The sequence below is a fragment of the Scyliorhinus torazame genome, chromosome 13 (assembly GCF_047496885.1).
Source record: "Scyliorhinus torazame isolate Kashiwa2021f chromosome 13, sScyTor2.1, whole genome shotgun sequence".
In the NCBI taxonomy this organism is placed as follows: domain Eukaryota; kingdom Metazoa; phylum Chordata; class Chondrichthyes; order Carcharhiniformes; family Scyliorhinidae; genus Scyliorhinus; species Scyliorhinus torazame.
In genome coordinates this window covers 18,420,451-18,446,619 of record NC_092719.1, presented here as the reverse complement: position 1 = coordinate 18,446,619, position 26,169 = coordinate 18,420,451, and the positions used below count along the sequence as shown (strand labels likewise).

Below are 26,169 nucleotides of genomic sequence, written 5' to 3'. Positions count from 1 at the left end.
CACAAACAGATCTTTCAGTTGCGTTATTCCTGCTCTTTGCCACATTCCATATCCCCTATCCATTCCCCCCGGGGCAAACCTATGGTTGTTTCTTATCGGGGACCCCCCCAAGGCTCCAGTCTTTCCCCTATGCCGTCTCCACTGTCCCCAAATCTTCAGTGTAGCCACCACCACCGGGCTTGTGGTGTAGTTCCTTGGTGAGAACGGCAATGGGGCTGTCACCATAGCCTGTAGGCTAGTCCCCCTACAGGACGCCCTCTCTAATCTCTTCCACGCCGCTCCCTCCTCTTCTCCCATCCACTTACTCACCATTGAAATATTAGCGGCCCAATAATACTCACTTAGGCTCGGTAGTGCCAGCTCCCCCCTATCCCTGCTACGCTGTAAGAATCCCTTCCCCACTCTCGGGGTCTTCCCGGCCCACACAAAACCCATGATGCTCTTTTCAATCCTTTTAAAAAAAGCCTTCGTGATCACCACCGGGAGGCACTGAAACACAAAGAGGAATCTCGGGAGGACCACCATCTTAACCGCCTGCACCCTCCCTGCCAGTGACAGGGATACCATATCCCATCTCTTGAAATCCTCCTCCATTTGTTCCACCAACCGCGTTAAATTTAACCTATGCAATGTGCCCCAATTCTTGGCTATCTGTATCCCCAGGTAACGAAAGTCCCTTGTTACCTGCCTCAACGGTAGGTCCTCTATTTCTCTACTCTGCTCCCTTGGATGCACCACAAACAACTCACTTTTCCCCATGTTCAATTTATACCCTGAAAAATCCCCAAACTCCCCAAGTATCCGCATTATTTCTGGCATCCCTTCCGCCGGGTCTGCCACATATAGTAACAAATCGTCCGCATACAAAGATACCCGGTGTTCTTCTCCTCCTCTAAGTACTCCCCTCCACTTTTTGGAACCCCTCAACGCTATCGCCAGGGGCTCAATCGCCAGTGCAAACAATAATGGGGACAGAGGGCATCCCTGCCTTGTCCCTCTATGGAGCCGAAAATATGCAGATCCCCGTCCATTCGTGACCACGCTCGCCATCGGGGCCCTATACAACAGCTGCACCCATCTAACATACCCCTCTCCAAAACCAAATTTCCTCAACACCTCCCACAAATAATCCCACTCCACTCTATCAAATGCTTTCTCGGCATCCATCGCCACTACTATGTCCGTTTCCCCTCTGGTGGGGGCATCATCATTACCCCTAACAGCCTCCGTATATTTGTGTTCAGTTGTCTCCCCTTCACAAACCCAGTTTGGTCCTCGTGGACCACCCCCGGGACACATTCCTCTATTCTCATTGCCATTACCTTGGCCAGGATCTTGGCATCTACATTTAGGAGGGAAATAGGTCTATAGGACCCGCATTGTAGCGGGTCCTTTTCCTTCTTTAAGAGAAGCGATATCGTTGCTTCAGACATAGTCGGGGGCAGTTTCCTTTGCCTCGTTAAAGGTCCTCGTCAATACCGGGGCGAGCAAGTCCACATATTTTCTATAGAATTCGACTGGGAATCCATCCGGTCCCGGGGCCTTTCCCGCCTGCATGCTCCTAATTCCTTTCACCACTTCTTCCACCTCGATCTGTGCTCCCAGTCCCACCCTTTCCTGCTCTTCCACCTTGGGAAATTCCAGCCGATCCAAAAAGCCCATCATTCTCTCCCTCCCATCCGGGGGTTGAGCTTCATATAATTTTTTATAAAATGTCTTGAACACTCCATTCACTCTCTCCGCTCCCCGCTCCATCTCTCCTTCCTCATCCCTCACTCCCCCTATTTCCCTCGCTGCTTCCCTTTTCCTCAATTGGTGTGCCAGCAACCTGCTCGCCTTCTCCCCATATTCGTACTGTATACCCTGTGCCTTCCTCCATTGTGCCTCTGCATTGCCCGTAGTCAGCAAGTCAAATTCTACATGTAGCCTTTGCCTTTCCCTGTACAGTCCCTCCTCCGGTGCTTCCGCATATTGTCTGTCCACCCTCAAAAGTTCTCGCAGCAACCGCTCCCGTTCCTTACTCTCCTGCTTCCCTTTATGTGCCCTTATTGATATCAGCTCCCCTCTAACCACCGCCTTCAGCGCCTCCCAGACCACTCCCACCTGGACCTCCCCATTATCATTGAGTTCCAAGTACTTTTCAATGCACCCCCTCACCCTTAGACACACCCCCTCATCTGCCATTAGTCCCATGTCCATTCTCCAGGGTGGGCGCCCTCCTGTTTCCTCCCCTATCTCCAAGTCTACCCAGTGTGGAGCGTGATCCGAAATGGCTATAGCCGTATACTCCGTTCCCCTCACCTTCGGGATCAACGCCCTTCCCAGCACAAAAAAGTCTATTCGCGAGTAGACTTTATGGACATAGGAGAAAAACGAGAACTCCTTACTCCTAGGTCTGCTAAATCTCCACGGGTCTACACCTCCCATCTGCTCCATAAAATCTTTAAGTACCTTGGCTGCTGCCGGCCTCCTCCCAGTCCTGGACTTCGACCTATCCAGCCCTGGTTCCGACACCGTATAAAAATCTCCCCCCATTATCAGCTTTCCCATCTCTAGGTCCGGAATGCGTCCTATCATCCGCCTCATAAAATTGGCATCATCCCAGTTCGGGGCATATACGTTTACCAAAACCACCGTCTCCCCCTGTAGTTTGCCACTCACCATCACGTATCTGCCCCCGTTATCCGCCACTATAGTCTTTGCCTCGAACATTACCCGCTTCCCCACTAATATAGCCACCCCCCTGTTTTTCGCATCTAGCCCCGAATGGAACACCTGCCCCACCCATCCTTTGCGTAGCCTAACCTGGTCTATCAGTTTCAGGTGCGTTTCCTGTAACATAACCACATCTGCCTTAAGTTTCTTAAGGTGTGCGAGTACCCGTGCCCTCTTTATCGGCCCGTTCAGCCCTCTCACGTTCCACGTGATCAGCCGAGTTGGGGGGCTTCCTACCCCCCCCCCTTGTCGATTAGCCATCCCCTTTTTCCAGCTCCTCACCCGGTTCCCACGCAGCTGTATCCCCCCCCAGGTGGTGCCCCCCCGCCCATCCCCTCCCATACCAGCTCCCCCCTCTCCCCAGCAGCAGCAACCCAGTAATTCCCCCCTCCCACCCTCCCCACTAGATCCCCCGCTAGCGTAATTACTCCCCCCATGTTGCTCCCAGAAGTCAGCAAACTCTGGCCGACCTCGGCTTCCCCCCGTGACCTCGGCTTCCCCCCGTGACCTCGGCTCGCACCGTGCGACGCCCCCTCCTTCCTGCTTCTCTATTCCCGCCATGATTATCATAGCGCGGGAACCAAGCCCGCGCTTCTCCCTTGGCCCCGCCCCCAATGGCCAACGCCCCATCTCCTCCACCTCCCCTCCTCCCCCCATCACCACCTGTGGAAGAGAGAAAAGTTACCGCATCGCAGGATTAGTACATAAAACTCCTCTTTCCCCCCTTTTTAACCCCCCTCTTCGCCCCCCACATTCGCCCCACCACTTTGTTCAAACGTTCTTTTTAATAACCCGCTCATTCCAGTTTTTCTTGCACAATAAAAGTCCACGCTTCATCCGCCGTCTCAAAGTAGTGGTGCCTCCCTCGATATGTGGCCCACAGTCTTGCCGGTTGCAGCATTCCAAATTTTATCTTCTTTTTATGAAGCACCGCCTTGGCCCGATTAAAGCTCGCCCTCCTTCTCGCCACCTCCGCACTCCAGTCTTGATAAACGCGGATCACCGCGTTCTCCCATTTACTGCTCCGAGTTTTCTTTGCCCATCTAAGGACCATTTCTCTATCCTTAAAACGGAGGAATCTCACCACTATGGCTCTGGGAATTTCTCCTGCTCTCGGTCCTCGCGCCATCACTCGGTATGCTCCCTCCACCTCCAACGGACCCGCCGGGGCCTCCGCTCCCATTAACGAGTGCAGCATCGTGCTCACATATGCCCCGACGTCCGCTCCCTCCGCACCTTCAGGAAGACCAAGAATCCTCAGGTTGTTCCTCCTTGCGTTGTTCTCCAGTGCCTCCTACCTTTCCACACATAGTTTCTGATGTGCCTCATGCGTCTCCGTCTTCACCACCAGGCCCTGTATGTCGTCCTCATTCTTGGCTGCCTTTGCCTTCACGACCCGAAGCTCCCGCTCCTGGGTCTTTTGTTCCTCCTTTAGCCCTTCGATCTCCTGTAGTATCGGGGCCAACAGCTCTTTCTTCATTTCCTTTTTGATCTCTTCCACACAGCATTTCAAGAACACTTGTTGTTCAGGGCCCCATGTTAAACTGCCACCTTCCGACGCCATCTTGGTTTTTGCTTGCCTTCCTTGCCACTGTTCTAAAGGATCCACTGCAATCCGGCCACTTTCTCCTCCTTTTTCCATCCGTATCCAGGGGGGATTCCCTTCTGGTTTACCGCACAGTGTTAATTGGCCGTCAAAATTGCCGTTGGGGCTCCTATCAAGAGCCCAAAAGTCCGTTTCACCGGGAGCTGCCGAAACGTGCGACTCAGCTGGTCATCGCCGCACCCGGAAATCCGAGAATTCAACTTCTATCTTACAGTCTGAATTTTGACAAAATCTTAAACTGGCTATTTCTGAAGGACAGCTATCCTGTGTATCTTTGAGTATTAAATAGACAGATCCTTCTCGGATGCAGGATGCTTTTGCCACAATAAATAATAATATTCCATGAACATCTCATGCTTTTCCTCTTGAACTTTCTATTGTTTGGCCAGTATTTTGTTACCGTTACAGTTTATTTCAGGACAGCACAGTATTGAAATTCAAGGATTTGCAGTTCTGTTATGGCAGGGTCCAATGGGCGCCACGGTAGCACAGTGGTTAGCACTGTTGCTTCACAGCGCCAGGGAAGCAGGTTTGATTCCCGCTTGGGTCACTGTCCGTGTGGAGTCTGCACGTTGTCCCAGTGTCTGCGTGGGTTTCCTCCGGGCGCTCTGGTTTCCTCCCACAAGTCCCGAAAGACATGTTAAGGTGAATTGAACATTCTGATTTCTCCTTCAATGTCCCCGAACAGGCGCCGTAGTGTGGCGAATAGGGGATTTTCACAGTAACTTCATCGCAGTGTTCATGTAAGCCTACTTGTGACACTAATAAAGATTATGTCTTGGCTCTGAAATCATGTATAAAGCAACAATCAGAACTTTAATTTGTACAATTGTACAATGTCGCAAAACATCCCAAAACATCGCAGGAGCATAATGTGATGGGAAAAAATGATATCACGGTAGGTTTAGTCAATAGGGGCACCTTAAAAAGGGAGAGATAGATGCAGAGGCTCTGGAAGGGAATCAATGAGCCTGAGGTTTAGATGGCTGAAGGATACCTGTCAATTTTGGATAACATAAATTGGATATGCAAAAGAGGCCACAGATAGGGGAACCGAGAGGCCTTGGAGCAGGTAGGACAGGAAGAAATTACTTTTTGCACATTTGGAAATCAAGGGATACAAGAACAGGGCATGAAAGTGGTGATGAGAGAGATTGGCCATAATATTCTTGAATGCTCAAACAGGCTCAAAGGCCATATGAGTGGCATGGTAGCACAGTGGTTAGCACTGTTGCTTCACAGCGCCAGGGTCCCAGGTTTGATTCCTGACTTGGATCACTGTCTGTGCGGAGTCTGCACGTTCTCCCCGTGTCTGCGTGGGTTTCCTCCGGGTGCTCCGGTTTCCTCCCACAAGTCCCGAAAGACGTACTTGTTAGGTGAATTGGGCATTCTGAATTCTCCCTCTGTGTACCCGATCAGGTGCCGGAATGTGGCGACTAGGGACTTTTCACAGTAACTTCATTGCAGTGTTAATGTAAGCCTACTTGTGACAATAATAAAGATAAGATTATTATTATAATATGGCCTACTTTTGCTCCAATTTTTTGTCATGAACAGCGATAAGGAATAGGATGAGGCCCTTGAGTGATTTGAACACAAAATTATCAGAATTTCAAATCAAAACTTTGATGAATGAAAGTAAATGTTGGACAGCAAGAAAATGGTCATGGTGTGGGTTAGGATACGGTCAGCAGAGCTTTGAATGAGCTCATGTTTATGAATGAAGGTGGGAGGCTAGACAGGAGAGCAATAGTATAATCGAGGGATCAAAGGTTTGGAGACCAGGATAACGGCTTTCCCAGCTTTCCTTCTTTCTTGGCCAGTTCAAGTCACATTTGCTGACTCTCAACAACGTCAAAAACATCCAAATTGAATCACTCTTGCAAACAAGTATTTTACATCCAACAATACTTACATTGTTCAGATTTCCAACCTTGTAATGGCACATAAACTGCAAGAGTGTGCAACTGATATTTATGCTGAAGGAGTCCAGTGTGTTGATATCTGATAGTCAAATGGTGTTCAAGAGTATTAAGATCACTGGCATTTTCACCAGCAATTAAACTATGTAGTCACACAGCACAAGCCCCTGAAGCGATGGCATCTGTTCATGGAAATCTCTTGTAATAAATATCCCCATGTTTTGGCAGCTAATGTCCTCCCATAGATCACAAGAGAACATGGAAACTGGCTGAATGAAATGTTAGGATTTAAAGAGGGTCAAGTATTTTTAAATGCCATTGTGTTCAAGAATACCGAAGGTGTCACGCTAATGTCAAAAATAATCACACATCAAGAAGAATTATAAATATAACCTGAGCAAACATTCACGAGTGTCCACTTATCACAAATATTTTTGAATATGAACAACACATTTAAATCATTCAAAGAAACATACAAATATATTTTAGGTTAACCTGGGAATTTTCCTTGCATGGTTAGCTTATTTGTGCAAGTTCAACCCAAATCTTAGTTCATACTGACAAATAATTATACTTCCTTACTATACCTAGGGAGGTTTATTGGCGTTCACGTAAAGCTGTATTTGCTTGCAAGCAAAATAAAGGTTTCCTATTTTTAAAGACTGATAATTCTGACTGGATCTATCACTGTACCTATGAGTATATAACTCTCATAGTAATGCTCTTAAAGTGTCCAGGTCCTGGGGCTTGGTTTCTGATGTTTCTCATGGTCCCATTATATCTCGAGTGCATGAACATAGTAATACTCTCACCTCTGAAGTCAGGTAGTTATGGATTCCAGCCATCAGAAATTGATGACACAATGGAGGTTGATTTGTTGGCATCCTTCCATCTGTGAGAGATGATGGCAATACAGCCTCAAAACAATGATGAGATCAGATAAGATCATCTGCTAACACTTCTTTTGAGGGCTTGTTTGGAAACCAAAGATAGTTTTAAGGGATTTATATGTGGAGGAGTAAACATTAGAAATAAGGTGTAGTGTTAGGACCTTCAATGAGGCAGGGGAATGGGGGGGCTTTGCCCCTGACTATGTCCTGGGCACTGATCGCCTTGATCTTGAAGCGGGACAAGGATCCCCTGCAGTGTGGGTCTGGGTGAGCTGGAGGAGAAGTACGGGCTCCCCCTGGGGACCACCTTTAGATATTTACAGGTAAGGGCGTTTGCCAGGTGGCAAATGCTGGAATTCCTGCAGCTGTTGCCACGCACAGTACAGGACAGGGTGCTCTCAGGGGGGTGGGTTGGAGTGGGGAAAATCTCGGAAACTTACCAGGTGATGCAGGAGGAGGAGGAGGCCTCGGTGGTGGAGTTGAAAGGTAAGTGGGAGGAGGAGTTGGGAAAGGAGATCGAAGGGGGGAACGTGGGCAGATGCCCTAGAGAGGGTGAACTCTTCCTCTTCATGCACGAGGCTCAGCCTCATACAGTTTAAGGTGCTGCACAGAGCACACATGACTGGGACAAGGATGAGCCGGTTCCTTGGGGGTGAGGACAGGTGTGTTAGGTGCTCAGGGAGCCCAGCAAATCACACCCATATGTTCTGGTCATGCCCAGCGCTGGAGGAATTTTGGAAGGGCGTAGTGAGGACGGTGTCGGGGGTAGGATCCAGGGTCAAGCCGGGCTGGTGGCTCGCAATATTTTGGGTTGCAGGGGAGCCGGGAGTGCAAGAGGCGAAAGAGGCCGGTTTTCTGGCGTTCGCGCCCCTGGTAGCCCGGCGAAGGATTCTTCTTCAGTGGAGGGATGAGAGGCCCCCAAGCGTGGAATCCTGGATCAACGATATGGCAGGATTTATTAAATTGGAGAGGGTGAAATTCGTCTTAAGGGGATTGGTACAAGGGTTCTTTAGGCGGTAGCAACCGTTCTTGGATTTCCTGGCAGAACGGTAGACAATGGTCAGCAGCAGCAGCAACCCGGGGGGGGGTTATTTTATTTTTGTTTATTAACCCTGGGGGATATGAGGGGGTGTATATATTTGCTATGTTTGCTTTGTGTTCATTCGGGGTGTTAATTTATTATTTATGGAAAGGGGGGAGGGGGGCACGGGGGTTGTTTTATTTTGTTCTGTGTTTAATTCTATCGGGTTCCTTTTTCATTCTGTTATTGATATTTTGTGAAAACGCCCAATAAAAATTATTTTCAAAAAAAAAGAAATACGGTGTAGTTTGACGTGCATTTAATTTATTGTTTCTGGGCCTGGAAGAAACCTGGGGTTGAATTGATACTGAGCAAAGGTGTTTGTATATGCTGGAATTGGTTTCAGTTCCAACTGGGAATCTATTGTGATAGAGAGCTACAGCATGAAAAATTATTAAGCCAGCAGAGGTAATCAGGCGTTGCTTAGCAACCAGTGGTCCTTGCAAAGTAAAATAAAATAAGCTGTCCTTTGTTCTTAGTTTTTGTTTTAAACTTAAAAGCTAGGGCAGTTGCAGACAGTCAGCCAGAGAGGAAACATCTCTTAGCTCTACTCGAGGCAGGATAGCTGTGCAATGGAGTAAAGTGCAAGAAAGCAATTTCCAGAGAAAATAAATGACAGTTGGTTCCAGAAACCTGGAAAAAGAACAGGATAGTGGTCATGGACATCCAAGACATTGCTGAGAAGGAATCGGTTGGCGAGAAGATAGGTCTCTAAACGTTTCAAAGGAATCGTAAACGTTCCTAAAGTAATCCTAAAATGTGGTCTGTCTTGTTACAGTCTCCAAAGCAAATTTTAAGGTAATTGGGAAGACAATATTGACTGTATATCAATCAAACTGGATCGGAAGCTCTGTTCACAAAAGTCCTCTGGAAAACGTGAACTGAATTTCGAAATTCAAACTGCTAATAGAACGCAAGAGTGTGAGCGAAGATTTTAACGTATGTTTTGGAGATTAGAATTTGGAAATTCATATGCGACAATCATCTGGAGGGATTCTGCGGAGGCATCCACAGACCTTCACTTGGGGTTTCAGAGTGGAATGCACATTTGACCACAGGCATCTTGTATGTGTTAAAGAGGCTTTGTGTTAATGAAGCCATTGTAGCTTTAAATGTACTTTGTTGTCTTTGTCAATCTTAAAACCTGTGTATATTTGTTAAGCTAAGGTTGGAGTAAAGGAGTATTGTATTATAATCCATTTTATCCATGTTTAATGCATGTTTTTATCTTGCTGTTGAAACTAATTAACTGTCCTGTGACTCTGTTCCCCCACGTTTGACACAAGAGTAAAGGTTATAGGCTTTTGAGCCATGATTCCATTCTGGGATTTTCCAGTCCAGTTATAACATCAACTAGGATCCTAACTGGCTGAACAAGTTAATTCTGGAAAGGCAAGGTCTGTTAAAGTGCTACACATGAAGTTATTCCGTGCTGGTGGTTTGGGACAATTTCCATTGGTGCCTTGTTTGCAGGACTGGTGCTTGCTTTGGAGCTTGAAACCACATGACTGTGACGGCAAACTCCTGCCCTCAGCTGTGTTGCCCATTTGTATTGATCATCAGCGAGTGTTTTCCACTTTTCGCGATTAATGTTGCTGGCTTTCTCTTTTGAGAACGATGTACATTGAAACTCCAGTGCAATATTGAGTTCTACTTTTGGGGCATTGTTCTTTGGATACAATGTTAAATCAAAGGCCTCAACTATATATTGCAGTGGCTCAGGTGGGCATGAAAAATTTAATGGCTTCACAAAAACAAGATTTCTTCTGCTGTCTTGCTGAGCACTTGTTTACTAACCCACAACCAATAAACCAGAGAAGCCGATCTTTTCGCACGTAATTCTTTGTGGGAACTTGCTTTGCAAAAAATGGTTGTCGTGTTCACCTATGACACGAGGTTAGCAGTTCAAAATAATTCACTGTGTATGAAGTGCTTTGCGTTGCTTGAAAGATATGAGAATGCATTATACAAATACAAGAGCTTCCTTTCTTTTCTGGCCCTGGAATGCATTTGCCAATGTTTACCATAATCCCTAATTTTACTATGATATCTAATCAAGATAGCGGTTCGTTTATCTCTGCAAGCTTGCAATGTCTCGCATGATTATGGCAAGATAACAAATATTATATACCACAGGTCACATCTAAAATACCTATCATGGTACAAAATCCTTATTTAAATATCACTCAATTGGATTTAGTTGGAAAGGGAACTGAATAACAGGGGGGAAAAGCAGGGGCAGCAGAACGAGCTGAGTTGTTCTTTCAGGTATGCAATGGTTCCTACGAGGGAACAAGCGGTCCTAGATCTGGTCCTGTGTAATGAGACAGGATTGATTACTGATCTCATAGTTAGGGATCCTCTCGGAAGGAACGATCATAATATGGTGGAATTTAAAATACAGATGGAGGGTGAGAAGATGAAATCAAACACTAGTGTTTTGTGCTTAAACAAATGAGATTACAATGGGATGAGAGAAGAGCTAGCTAAGGTAGACTGGGAGTAAAGACTTTATGGTGAAACAGTTGAGGAACAGTGGAGAACCTTCCAAGCGATTTTTCACAGTGCTCAACAAAGGTTCATACCAACAAAAAGGAAGGACGGTAGAAAGAGGGAAAATCGACCGTGGATATCTAAGGAAATAAGGGAGAGTATCAAATTGGAGGAAAAAGCATACAAAGTGGCAAAGATTAGTGGGAGACTAGAGGACTGGGAAATCTTTAGGGGGCAGCAGAAAGCTACTAAAAAAGCTATAAAGAAGAGTAAGATAGATTATGAGAGTAAACTTGCTCAGAATATAAAAACAGAAAGTAAATGTTTCTACAAATATATAAAACAAAAAAGAGTGGCTAAGGTAAATATTGGTCCTTTAGAGGATGAGAAAGGAGATTGAATAATGGGAGATGAGGAAATGGCTAAGGAACTGAATAGGTTTTTGGGTCGGTCTTCACAGTGGAAGACACAAATAAAATGCCAGTGACTGCTGGAAATGAGGCTATGACAGCTGAGGACCTTGAGATGATTGTTATCACTAAGGAAGTAGTGATGGGAAAGCTAATGGGGCTAAAGGTAGACAGGTCTCCTGGCCCTGATGGAATGCATCCCAGAGTGCGAAAAGAGATGGCTAGGGAAATTGCAAATGCACTAGTGATAATTTACCAAAATACACTAGACTCTGGGGTGGTCCCGGCAGATTGGAAATTAGCAAGCGTGACACCACTGTTTAAAAAAGGAGGTAGGCAGAAAGCGGGTAATTATAAACCAGTGAGCTTAACTTCGGTAGTAGGGAAGATGCTGGAATCTATCATCAAGGAAGAAACAGCGAGGCATCTGGATGGAAATTGTCCCATTGGGCAGACGCAGCATGGGTTTATAAAGGGCAGGTCGTGCCTAACTAATTTCGTGGAATTTTTTGAGGGCATTACCAGTGCGGTAGATAACGGAGAGCCAATGGATGTAGTATATCTGGATTTCCAGAAAGCTTTTGACAAGGTGCCACACAAAAGATTGCTGCATAAGATAAAGATGCATGGCATTAAGGGTAAAGTAGTAGCATGGATAGAGGATTGGTTAATTATTAGAAAGCAAAGAGTGGGGATTAATGGGTGTTTCTCTGGTTGGCAATCAGTAGCTAGTGGTGTCCCTCAGGGTTCAGTGTTGTGCCCACAATTGTTCACAATTTACATAGATGATATGGAGTTGGGGACCAAGTGCAATGTGTCCAAGTTTGCAGACGACACTAAGGTGAGTGGTAAAGCAAAAAGTGCAGAGGATACCGGAAGTCTGCAGAGGGATTTGGATAGGTTAAGTGAATGGGCTAGGGTCTGGCAGATGGAATACAATGTTGACAAATGTGAGGTTATCCATTTTGGTAGGAATAATAGCAAAAGGGATTATTATTTAAATGATGATATATTAAAACATGCTGCTGTGCAGAGAGACCTGGGTGTGCTAGTGCATGAGTCGCAAAACGTTAGTTTACAGATGCAACAGGTGATTAAGGAGGCAAATCGAATTTTGTTCTTCATTGCTAGGGGGATGGAGTTTAAGACTAGGGGTGGGTTATGCTGCAATTGTATAAGGTGTTAGTGAGGCCACACCTGGAGTATTGTGTTCCGTTTTGGTCTCCATACCTGAGAAAGGACATACTGGCGATGGTGTTCGGGCCGGAAAGTGGAGCTGAGTCCAAAAAAGATCAGTCATGATCTCATTGAATGGCGGAGCAGCCTCGAGGGGCCAGATGGCCTACTCCTGCTCCTAGTTCTTATGTTCTTATATGACACATAGGCACAATGGACCAGTGGCCTACTTCTGTGCTGTAACCATTCTATGATTTATGCCCATTTAACATGGTGGATCTCTACTCTAATGTTGTACCTCCATTGTCCAGCTCAGCGGGACTGTCCATGCTGGTTCCAACTCTTCACTATCCAATTATGGTCAGAGCATATACAGAAATAATTTTGCTTCCCACCATCTCTCTGCTTTTTGTTGAGTTTCTGAAGAATGAAACATTGGATCCCTGGTCTTTCTAATTTTCATTTTTCCCGATTTGAAGCGGTGGGTCAAGTTTCACATGGATGCCAACAATGCATAGCTCGACTGTGCCATCGTCCCTCTTGACTGCATTGCTGCCTCTGCATTTTCAGACTCGTTAGCCGACATCCAGGCTTCAAATTTTAAGATGTGGAGATGGCGGCGTTGGACTGGGGTGAGCACAGTACGAAGTCTTACAACACCAGGTTAAAGTCCAACAGGTTTGTTTCGATGTCGCAGAATCGCCGAGCAGAAACTTATAGCCAAGTTCCGCACACATGAGTGCGGCCTCATCCGGGACCTGGGATTCATGCCGCATTACATTCATCCCCCACCATCTGGCCTGCGAAATCCTACCAACTGTCCTGGCTTGACACAATTCACACCTCTTTAACCTGAGGTTACCCCATCTCTGGATCTGTAAAGATTTAATCACCTGCTAATGCTCGCATTCCAAGCATTGTCTGGCATCTTTGAATCTGTCTATATGTATGTTTCTGGAACATACCTCTTCATTCACCTGAGGAAGGAGCAGCGCTCCGAAAGCTAGTGACATCGAAACAAACCTGGTGGACTTTAACCTGGTGTTGTAAGACTTCGTACTGTGCTCAAATTTTAAGGGTCTTGAATGAAGCAAAATAGAGAGGCTGAGGAAATCCCAGAATATTGCTTCCTTGAACACCCTACTTAAAATCCAGCTGTTTGGCAAGCTTTTAGTCACCCCTCCCAACTGATTACATTTTTGTGAAACAGCTTGAGATGCTATTCTATGTACAAGGTGCTATTTAAATGCATGTTATCGTTGTCATCCTCTCTGTCAACTGCTCGATTCACCTTAATTGCCTTTTTCTTCCCAACTCCATGGGAATGATTAACTTCCTACTTTTTCCAATAATACAGTGCAACTTCAGCAATGGCTTTCATCCCAGTCCTATTCAATCATCTTGAATATCCCTCACGATATAGCCTGAGCATGGAGTCAACATCCAGCTGAATTTCTCCACTAGTTCCCTTGATCCCACAAACCCATATAGCAAGCATTCAAGGTACAGTTGAGGAAACGATTTTGCCAAGTGAACACCAAGACAAAAGCCATCAGTCGCATTGTCTAGCAAACGTTTCACTCCTATGCCACCTATCCCAGCACCTCCCTGGCGACCTGAACCAAACCTGTAAAGTCTTTACCAACTGCTCCACCTCGGGCAAGGTTTCATATCCCTCATCCGCAACTTAATCCAGATCCATTTCAACGTCCTACCAAATGCTTCCGATATCTTTGTTCTTATGTAGTGAAATATAAAAATTGATTTCTCCAATGTCCTCATCGACAGCCCCCTGTCCTCAGTTCTTTATAAATTATAAACTGCAGAAACACAACTGTGTTGCGAGTTGCCGTTTGCTTGGGGTCCTTGAGCTACATTAATGCCACCCAGGTCACCAAATTTAAAACCCTCAACCTTGACGTATTGTACTTCTGCCTTCAGAGTGAAAGAGGTTCAGCAAAATTGCTGCTAAGCATCAAGGTGTACATAGGGTCCTTGCTACAATAATAGATATTCAAAAGAGATTCAAAAGGTGAATACCTCTGACCTAATGTTCATGTTTAGGTATCATATATCTATTTCATAAATCATGTCAATTAAACACATTTTCTGTCAAATTGGTATAATTGTGACATTTTAATCACTAACTGATGGGAGTAGATGGATCAGCAACTCAAATTCAATTTTTTTTCATATTACTCAGTGGAACATACCATATCTTCTCCGTCTGCTAACATGTAGAGGAAGAAATAATCTGTAAAACCTGGTCTTATTGCCAACATAAATTCATTAATCACAGAGACAGAAAGGAAAAAAACCAAGATACTGCCAGAGGCAACCTTAACTTGGACAGATGTCTCATTAACTTATGGTCTTTGGTGAGAGGAAATCAACCACAAAAGGAATAAGATCGAAAACGTGCTCAAAATAGCACACATTGTTTAATTCCATTAACAGATCACTTGTAATTCCATCTTTGTATTCTTTTACGCTTTAATGAACAAAAACAAGATTAAATGACATTTGTTCAGGGCATTTTTAATGTGGGTTAAAAATATCTTGAGTGCAAGAAGGAAGTTGTTAATATTTATAATATAATATATGAAACTATTTGTGGAGGCAAGCAGTCCAAAGTTGAACTGTAAAATATGAATTTTGTTCAATTTTGCACGCCAGTGAGAACAAGTCAATCATCATTTTTTTCTTTTCACTTTCATGGCATGTGGGCATTGTAGGCAAGGAGACCATTTGTTGTCCATCCCTAATTGCCCTTGAATTGAATGGTTTGCCAAGCAATTAAGAGTCAATCACAGAGCTATGGGTCTGGAGTCATATGTCAGCCAGACCACGAAAGGATGAAGGACATCAATGAACCAGATGTGTTTTTACGACGTTCAATGATAGTTTCATGGTCACCATCAGTTTCATGGTCGCCTTCATGACATTAGCTGTATATTCCAGATTTATTAATTGAATTTAAACTCCACCAGCTGACATGGTCAGATTTGAACACATGTTCAAATGATATGATGCAATACCGTCTCTCCCATGCAACACTCATGAGGTGAAATGGGAGGGATGAAGGGTTCAGTCTATATAGGGCTAATCCACCTCGAACAGCACACAGCTTCTGACAATCACATACTGAGATTACTGCCTGCACTACAATTAGAAAAACACCAGCTCATGAAGATAACGTGAATCAAGGTGTCTCGCAAAAAAGATGTGATCTTAATTTCTCCCCCACACTCATAATGGCAACACAGCCGGGCGGCATGGTAGCACAGTGATTCGCATTGCTACCTCATGGCGCCGAGGACCTGGGTTCAATCCTGGCCCCGGGTCCCTGTGGAGTTTGGAGTTTGCACATTCTCCCCATGTCTGCATGGGTCTCACCCCACAACCCAAAGGCTTTGCCACACTAAATTGGCCCTTAATTGGTCATTTTTAAAAATGATGGTAACATGGGAATTACACCCTGCTCCTAGTGGCGGTGTAGATCAGGAATTCATCTCCAAGCTTTTTAATCTATGCAATGAGAAACCCATATTTTCCAACCAATTCTCATTCTCTGCTTCTCTAATTTTTATACTTTTGTCATTAAAGCATAATTAAAATATAAAATTGAAGTCAAAGGAAGAGACTTGCAAGTTACACAATAGCATGACTGACACGTCAGCTTTTTTCCTTAACTGAGGTATCCTCCATCTGCAGCATCCTCTATCTGCGGCCGACAGGGCACTCAACCAGGTTCAACACATTTCCTGCACCTCCGCCCTCACCCCTTTTTCTCCCTCCCAGAACCACAAGACCCCCCCCCCTCCCCGCCCAATCAGTCATCTGCAGGTACCACACTCTCCATAACATCCTGTTCCACTCCTCCGTCACATCCAACTCCATATCCTCTTCCCACGACACCTTCCCTCACAATCGCAGAATGTGTAAATGGCTGCATGGTGACACAGTGGTTAACCTGTTTAGGGTGCTCTTTCAGAGGGCCAGTGCAGACTTATTGGGCCAAACGGCCTCTTTCTACACAGTAGGGATTCTATGATTTACCTCCTCACCGTTCAAGGCCCCAAACACTCCATTCAGGTTAAGCAGCACTTCACTTCCATTTCCTCCAATTGCATTCTCTTGCATTCGCTGTTTCCAGTACGGGTTCCTCTGGATTGGGGAGATTAAAGGCAAACTAGATGACCGCTTTGCGGTACACCTCAACTCAGTCTGCAAGTATGACCCCAACCTTCTTCTTGCATGCACTTTTTTTTAATGTATAATTTTATTAGAGTTGTATAATTTTTCTTTTACAGATAATGCACCAAATTTTCAAAACACAACTGGTACAGTACAGAACAAGAGGGACAGTATAAATTCAAAACAGCAATCCTTAAAAACTAGTGCCTCTATTTATAGACCCAATCAGTCAGGAAATTGGGAGGGGGGGGGGGGGGGGGAGAGAGAGAGAGAGAGAGGATAATGTCATATAAACACGATAGGATAACACATCAAGATGCACATGTTTAAGTACAATGAGATCGCAACTTGCAATATGGCTCTCAGGAAGTCTTGCAGGAGGAGGTCAGATCAAACGGAGCCTACAAATTTGAGATCGAGGCCCACACTTTACGGAATGTACCAGACTTACAACGGGGATGTCAGGAATTCCAAAGGGATACATTCCGTGACTACTTTTTGCCAATTTTGAATCAAAGGAGAGTTAACATATATCTGGGAACAGAGAATATTTTTCCAAGCTGCAAACGTTAGACTAAATTCTTTTTTCATTAACGTCAATAATTTTCCAATCTGGCAGACCCAGAGTTAGGAGCAAGGGACCAAATTCTAAGGCCCTGTCAAATTTGCTGTCAAGGTCTTCAACAACACCAGGTCAATAGAGTTGAATCTTGACACAGGTCCATGCGTAGTGTATATAATCACCCTCGACTACCTGGTCCTTGAGGCACATTGGGGATATAGCAAGATCAAACCGGTGTCTCAAATAAAGCGTGATATGCAAGCGGTGCAGTATCTTGAATCGAGTCTCCTTCATTGTATTGCACACCTAAATTGTAGTGGCAAAATTCCATATACCACCCCATGTCTCCTCATCAATATTAGCTTCCAAGTCTTTTTCCTAAGATTGTAAGGTACTTAGTGTATTAACACAGGATCTAGAACACAAGGCAGCATAAAACTTGTCAATTAATTGTCTGGGCGCTGCAGAAATCAGGACTGTTTTCCACCGGTGAAATAGCAGAGTCAAGATGCTAACTTGTCTTGTTAAGATCAAGTTTCTAAGTTGCAGATAGTTAAAAAAGGAGCATCTTGGAATAGCAAATTTTAGGCCTATCTGCTCATAGAAAGACAAGGAGGCATTAGCGAACACATCGCCCTGCCTACAAATGCTTCTATATCTCCAGATATCGCTCAATGCCAGCAAAACTAAAGAACTGGTAATTGACTTCAAGAAGCAAAGTACTGTACACACCCCTGTCAGCATAAACGGGGCCAAGGTGGAGATGGTTAGCAGTTTCAAATTCCTAGGGATGCACATCTCCAAAAATCTGTCCTGGTCCACCCACCAAGGTAGTCCTTGGCTACCACCAAGAAAGCACAACAGCGCCTATACTTCCTCAGGAAACTAAGGAAATTCGACATGTCCACATTAACCCTTACCGACTTTTACAGATGCACCATAGAAAGCATCCTATCGGGCTGCATCACAGCCTGGTATGGCAACTGCTCGGCCCAGGACCGCAAGAAACTTCAGAGAGTCGTGAACACCGCCCAGTCCATCACACAAACCTGCCTCCCATCCATTGACTCCATCTACACCTCCCGCTACCTGGGGAAAGCGGGCAGCATAATCAAAGACCCTTCCCATCCGGCTTACTCACTCTCCCAACTTCTTCCATCGGGCAGGAGATACAGAAGTTTGAGAACACGCACGAACAGACTCAAAAACAGCTTCTTCCCCACTGTCACCAGACTCCTAAATGACCCTCTTATGGACTGACCTCGTTAACACTACACCCTGTATGCTTCATCCGATGCCAGTGCTTATGTAATTACATTGTATATGTTGTGTTGCCCTATTATGTATTTTCTTTTATTCCCTTTTCTTCTCATGTACTTAATGATCTGTTGAGCTGCTCGCAGAAAAATACTTTTCACTGTACCTTGGTACACGTGACAATAAACAAATCCAATCCATGGTCCATAGGACCTGGTAGGAAGTCCTGGCTGCCCTGGATGGGGGAAGAGAGCGGAAGTCAGTTTAGATCTCCCTTCTAACTGACAGACCATCCTCCACGCTCTCCAACAATATTAACACTTGTAGGATTCACACATTTAGCAAAACCAGACCAAAAGTCCCCGTAAAATAACAAGACCTGTAAAGGATACACCAACTGATTTGCTTCAATGTAGAGCCAGATGGAAGTAGGGTCCATTCTAACCCAGTCCCTCATAAACCAAAGATGAGAAGTTAATTGGTACAATCTAGTATTTTGGACCCCCAAATTCCCTGTAGAAACTAGGGGTTGCAACTTGATGAATTTCAAACAAGGCTTTTTTTTATTCCATTGAAATAAGCTGATCAATCCACTAATCTCCTTTAAGACCCCAGCAGACAGTAAGATTGGCAACATCTACAAGGGTTACAACAGTCTAGACAAAACATTAATCTGAATCAATGCAATCTGACCCAGCCACGATACTGGCAGGGAGGTCCAACGAGACAGGTCTCACCTAATAGATGAAATTGACAGAGGGAAATTATCCCCATACAGTTGCTTGAAAAAGAGAGTATAACAATCAATAAGTAAACCCTGACAGGAACCACTTAAAAGGAAAATTAGAAAGGGCAGGGATCTACTTCTCAGCCCTCCCACCGGCATAGCTTCAGACTTTGTAAAGTTAATCTTACAACCGGAGGAGGTACTATATCTATCTACCACATCAATAATAACGGGAACTAAAATGTCCGGCTTCAATACAAACAGCAGCACATCATCAGCATAAAGCGTGATCTCATATGCTGCTTTCCCCCCACAGCATAGCCCAAATATCAAAGCGTCTTGCATAAAAGCCTCTGCCAGAGGCTCTATGGCCAATGCAAACAGCAAGGAGGATAAGGGACAGTCTTGTGTCATCCCTCTCTGGAGGCCAACATTCTCAAATCTATAACCTTTCGTGAGCACTGCTGACAATGGCCTGTGAAACACCTGAATCCACTTAATGTATTCCACACCCAGCCCAAATCTCCACAAGGTATGAACCAAGTAGTATGAATCATTCCACCCAATCATAATACTGGGGTGATCACTAACCCACCCAATGCCTGCTATTAGAAAACCTGGGTCACATTCAGTGACCGTCTGACATTATTGTCAGAAAACCCACCCTTTAAGAAAGGTAAGTGAGGGCCAGTTTTGCTCAGTTGGTTGGGCAGCTGGTTTGCAAGGCCAATGGGCAGCACGGTAGCATAGTGGTTAGCACAGTTGCTTCACAGCTCCAGGGTCCCAGGTTCTAATCCTGCTTGGGTCACTGTCTGTGCCGAGTCTGCACGTTCTCCCCGTTTCTGAGTGGGTTTCCTCCGGGTGTTCCGATTTCCTCCCACAGTCCAAAGATGAGCAGGCTAGGTGGATTGGCCATGATAAATTGCCCTTAGTGTCCAAAAATGGTTAGGTGGGGTTACTGGGTTACAGGGCCAGGGATGCGTGGGCTTAAGTGGGGTGCTCTTTCCAAGGGCCGGTGCAGACTCGATGGGCCAGATGGCCTCCTTCTACACTGTAAATTGTATGATAATAGCGCGGGTTCAATTCCCGTACCGGCTGAGATTACTCATGGAGGCCCTGCCTTCTCAACCTTGCCCCTTGCCGGAGGTGTGGTGACCCTCAGGTTAAATCACCACCAGTCAGCTCTCCCCCCCAAAGGGTAAAGCAGCCTATGGTCTTCCGGGACTATGACAACTTTACTTCTGGACTCTAAACGTTAAATTTCCGCCTCCAGCTTCCAAGCCTTTCCTCTGAGATTGTTTTTCTAGATGAGCTTTGCTCTGTGCCTCTGCTTCTGGAACTTCCTTGCCGGTCAGGATGCTTTGCTGAATCTTTTCTCAGTCTTGCAACCTTTAAATTTTTCTCTGCATTTTCTGTGAGCCTTTGAGTTTTTCCAGTTGTAGGGTGTTGGTTACAGCTCAGTAGGTCTGAAGAAGTCTTCATAGTCATATGCAGGCGAACTGTAAGTCTTCACTGGCTCTTAAAAACTATTTACATATGTACAGTAAAGGTCACAGGCTAGGAGCGGTCACCATGTTTGCTGGTACACATGCCTCTGTGCAACACTAGATTGACCCTGGGTTCAGGTCATGTGCTTTCTCATATCAAAGTGTGGTTAGATTCTCACTTATTGGAGATAGTCATTGCTTGGCACTTGTATAGCATGGATATTATGGCAGTCCGGTAGCATAATGGTTAACAAAGTTGCTTCACAGTTCAGGGGTCCCAGGTTCGATTCCTGGCTTGTGGAGTCTGTGTGGAGTCTGCACATTCTCCCCGTGTTTGTGTGGGTTTCCTCCGGGTGCTCCGGTTTCCACCCACAGTCCAAAGATGTGCAGGTTAGGTGGATTGGCTATCCTAAATTGCCCTTAGTCTCCATGAAAGGTTTGGTGGGGATACGAGGATAGGTAGAGGTGTGGGAAAGGGTGGAGGTACGGGCTTAGATGGGGTGCTCTTTCCAAGGGCCGGTGCAGACTCGATGGGCCAAATGGCCTCCTTCTGCAGTGTAAATTCTATGATTCTATTACTTGCCACTTATCAGCCAAGCCTAAATATTGTCTAGATCTTGCTATGTGAAGGCGTAGACTGATTCAGTGTCTTGAGTCGTTGAAATGGTACACTGAACACTCTACAATCATCAGAGAACCCACTTCTGACCTTATAATGGAGGGGAAGCAGCTGGAGATGGCTGGGCCTCGGATGCTAGCCGGAGGAACACGTGCACTGACATCCTTAGGCTGAAATTTTTGTCCTCCAAAAACGCCAGCCATCTTTCTGTATGCTAGGTAGGACTCCAACCAGTGGAGAACTTATCTCCCCGCCCCACCACTTTCCATTGGCTTTAACTTTGCTAGTTTTTCTTGAATGTTGCCTTGACATTCAGGGCAGTCACTCGCACCTCACCTCTTTTGGAAAATTTGGTCCTTTGTAAAAAAAAGTCAGGAAAACCTGTACTCAGAATGCATCTTTCGCAATTTCATTTTAGTCTTTAATGGGATATAAACACCGCTGGAAATTCCAACATTTGTTGCTCATTTCTAATTACCCTTGCGAAGGTGGTGGTGAGCTGCTTACTTGAACCACTGCAGTCCATCTGTAGCGTTATTGGCTGCAGCCACCTTCGCAACTAACATGGTTGATGAGCAAAGTAAATGACAAAGCATGAGTTTAACGCAACCAAGAAAAATATTTAAAATGTGGATAAAATCTTATGTCCAAGTTTACTTCCTTGGGTTTTGATTTATCTTTATTAACTTTGAAAACAAATAAATGGGTGCAAAGGGTAATGCAGTGTGTGTTGGAAGATGATATTTTGAAGTGCTGGAATCTGGACTCAAATCCTGTGCAGAACAGGTGGCGTAAAGGTTTACTCTCTCGACCAGCTGTTAAAGGTCCTAAGTGAAGTAAATTTTGGCACTTATAATTGAGTTTTCAATTGGCGTGATTCCACATCGCAAAGCCAGTTTTAATTCACCATTAAATAGCCTTAACTGACTGTCACCTTCAGAGAGTCCAGAGGATGGGGAAATAGGAAAGAAACTTCAATGACAACTGGCCATGAAGAACAGACATAGATCTTGGCCTGCAAGTACTGTGCGTCAGCCATTCGATGCGAAAATGGTTGAAGTTGATAATAGGTGTGAGCGAATACACCTGAGGGGCTACGAAGTTCAGAAAAACAATAGTCATGCAACAAAGATGCAATGATGATGACAGGTTGTTTGTGTAGCGTATTAAACACTGTCACTTGCTGCACCAAAAATTTGTAAGAATCTAAAATTTCCACACATGTCAAGTTCCTGATCTGAGCTGGAATGCCCTGGTTAACTCCTGGATGCAGTTAATAATGAGGGGGGAATCATGAGCATCTTTGGTTACTTATCAAGTTGTGAGATTTTGTGTTGCAGGTGAGTGAAGCCCATGGGTCATTTGCAAGAAAATATAATTAAAAGCCTTGCAAACAACTAGACACTTTTTTTTCAGCAACACTGAATTTAATTTAAAAAGGACAGGAGGATAAAAATCAGAACAACCCCCCCCACCAACCGCCGTAGAGTCAACATAACACTACCCTAGATTTCTAGATTCTAGTATGTGAAAAACTTGGGAAGTTCTCCAATAGCAAAAAGGTATCAAATGAAAGCAATTCGTACCAACAAAGAATAATTTCAGACAATATCAGCCAATACCTTGCTTTCTGAGTCAGACCATACCTTAACAACGGATGGAAAATAACAGTGATGTTCCGAGCCCCAGGTTTGCAGACAAATTTTGTGCCTCCTCCTTCAATTAGATTGTCATCGGCCCCTCCTATAAAAAAACATAAGCAGGATTATACTCTCAAGCCAAATATTTTAATTCCAAAAGGACCTTAATTCAAGGGGAGAAGGTGAACTAAATGATTCTGTGACTGCCATAGTTCCTTGCACCTTAAGTGGATAATATTTCTGGAGTAAATTGAATTGCTTGATGCCAACAGTCCAGAGGTGTTGCGAGTGCCATATAATGCTCACACACTACCACTTCAAAATTTGATATGGGAAAAAGTCTTCGGCCAGCCAGCAGTGTATTCCATTCAGGCAACAGTTCAATTAACTCTGCAGCTTAGCTGTTTAATCATGAAGGAACCCACGATTGATGGTTTGGTGGCTCACCTTGTTTTAATGAAACGGAGGTCGTCCAATAAAGTGTCGCCAACTTTCAGTTTTGTTTTGACATTGTAGGTCTTTGAACATGGGCTTGTATTCAGTGCGCCCAACTCCTATGAAATGCCTTGCAACCTTTTCCAAGGGTTAAAGACACTATAGAAATAAAAGTTTTTAAAAATGTCTTTGTGGGGTAAGAGTACTACTAATGGGGCCAGTATTTATCACCCATCCTAAATTGGTTTTGTGAAGGTGGTATTGAGCCACTTTCTTGAATCACTGCAGACCTTGTGGTGCAGATACATCCACAGTGCTGATACAGATGGAGTTGCAGGATTTTGACCCAGAGACGGTGAAGGAGCGTTGATGCATTTCCCAGTCAGAATGGTATGTGGCTTGGGGGTAACCTAATATGCATCTGCTGCCCCTGCTCTTCTTGATGGCAGAGGTCACAGGTTTGGAAGGAGTTGTTGACAAACTTTGGCCAGTTTCTGCAATACATCTTTCATATGGTATACACTGCTGCCACTGTGCGTTGGTGGTGGAGGGGGTGAATATTCAATGTCGTGGGTGGAGTACACATATAATAGACTATTTTGTCCTGCATGGTCTCAAGCGTTTTAAATGTTATTGTTGTAGAAATCATGCAGGCAAGTAGGAAATATTCCATTGCACTCCTACTTGTGCCTTGTTGGCGGTGGACAGGCTTGGTGACCGAGTCAGGAGGTGAGTTATGCGCTGTAGAATTCCCATTCTCGGATTTGCTCTTGACCCCAAATATTTATGGGGCTGGTCCAGTTAAGGTTCTGATCAATCATAAGTAACACTGAGCATGTTCATGGCAGGGGATTTCAGCAATGGTAATGTTGTTGAATGTCAAGGAAAGATGGCTACATTCTCTGTTGATGGAGATAGTCATTGGCTGGCACTTGCGTAGTGTGAATGCTATATGTGGTTAGTTGCTGCTATTGTCATTATTGTCAGATGAAGACCAGCAAAAATAAAATGTTTATCGATGATCTCAAGTGGCACATAAGGTGCACAATATGGACCATCATTCTGTTACACAATATATTGACCGTGCCCAGCCTGATTAAAACAGGATAAGGTTTAGCTCCAAGTCAGTGGCAAATCTGTGAATCGTATTTGGAAGGCTCCCAAATGTCATCTAATAGCAGTGGTGTCATATCAGTGGCCAGCCAAACAATTGTGATATCCAATGGTTCCATTTGCCCCTCTCTCCCAACAGGGGAGTCCCAAGAAGGGTTGGAGCAGTGGGTTTTTTGGGGGTCAGTACTACAGCTAACCAGGAGTTAGAGCAGTTTTAATTCTTCAAACTTGATCCGTAACTATTGCAGTAAGACAGTCACAATCACCCAAAGTTTGAGATTCAAATTGAAGTTTCGGATGGTTCCCAGGCAGGGAAATTGCCCTCTGGAAGTCTGAACTTCCCTTCCACTCAAGAATACAATCTGTATGTGAGGACTTCACAGGCCGTGGAAGGGGTCTTGTCCCAGTGCATCTTTATGGTACTCCCTGGGTACGACACAGCGGAGGTCGGAAGTTATGGGCCAATGCCATTTTTCTCTTATATTCAATGATTTATTTTATTTTTCAAGTTATTCCAGCTTATTGCACATTGCTGCACAAGTACAAGCATTTCTACTTGTATATTTATTTTTCCAGGCAGGAAATGTCCAAAGGAACCTAACTCTGGCATTAACATTGATTTCTATGGGGACCCATGATTGACTTAAAATTGTTTCACTTAAAGCAATTTTCAGAAATGCATCCACAACTTTAAGTGAGCACTTACGGTACTTTTAAGGGATTCCTTTATGAAAGATTGCACAGCATCTTCAATGGCCACCTGCTGATCTTATATTTCCTTCAGCTATACATTGCAAAGGAGCTACAAAGTCAGCCAGCGAAGGGCACAACATAAGATCAGAAGTAATAGGGAGAATAGGCCCTTCGGCTCAGTGAGCCTGCTCCGCCATTTGATAAATCATGGCTGATCTTATTGTTGCCTTAACTACACTTCCCAGCCAGTCCTCTTAATTCTGGACTCCCTTGTCGATCAAAAAGTCTATCCAACTCAGCTTTGAATATATTCAATGAATCGGCCTCCTCCGCGCTTTGTGAAAGAAAATTCACAAGGTTAACAACCCTCTGAGTAAAACATTTCTCATCTCAGCTTTAAATCAAGGCCCCTTAATTTTAAACTGTTACCCCATTGGTCGAGATTCTCCACAAGCCAAAATGTCCTCCCAGGATTTACCCTGCTGAGTCTTGTAAGAATTTTCTATGTTTCAGCAAGATCACCTCAATGCGTACAGGCCCAACCTTTCCTCATAAGGCAACCCCCTTCACCCCAGCAATCAGCCGAGTGGACCTTCTCTGAACTGCTTCCAACCTAAAGATATCCAGCATTAAAGGAGACCAAAACTTTGTACAGTATTCCAGGTGCAATCTCACCAATGCCCTGTGCAGTTGCAGCAAACTTGCCTATTTTTATACTCTATTTCCCCTTGCAATAAAGGCCAGTATTCCATATGCCTTCCTTTTTTTTAATTAAATATTTTATTGAAAATTTTTGGTCAACCAACACAGTACATTGTGCATCCTTTACACAATATTATAACAACACAAATAACAATGACCTATTTTATAAACAAAAAATGAATAAATAATAAATAACAAAAATGAAAACTAGCCCTAATTGGCAACTGCCTTGTCACAAGTAACACTCTCCAAAAATATAATTTAACAGTCCAATATATAATTATCTGTAGCAACGACCTATACATACTATACAGTATATATTAACAACCCTGAGAGTCCTTCTGGTTCCTCCTCCCCCCCCCCCCCCCCTCCCGATCCTGGGCTGCTGCTGCTGCCTTCTTTTTCCCATTCCGTCTATCTTTCTGCGAGGTATTCGACGAACGG

The 26,169-nt window shown here is 44.6% G+C and overlaps 1 protein-coding gene across 1 annotated transcript in view; it reads right to left on the bottom strand.

Annotated features, from left to right (window-relative positions):
* exoc4 (exocyst complex component 4) overlaps window positions 1–26,169 on the bottom strand; it is a 707,051-nt gene that overhangs the window by 373,648 nt on the left and 307,234 nt on the right. The window contains exon 9 of the mRNA XM_072471115.1: window positions 22,789–22,885. Coding sequence (XP_072327216.1) covers window positions 22,789–22,885 — 97 coding nt within the window. The remainder of the gene's footprint in view (window positions 1–22,788; window positions 22,886–26,169) is intronic.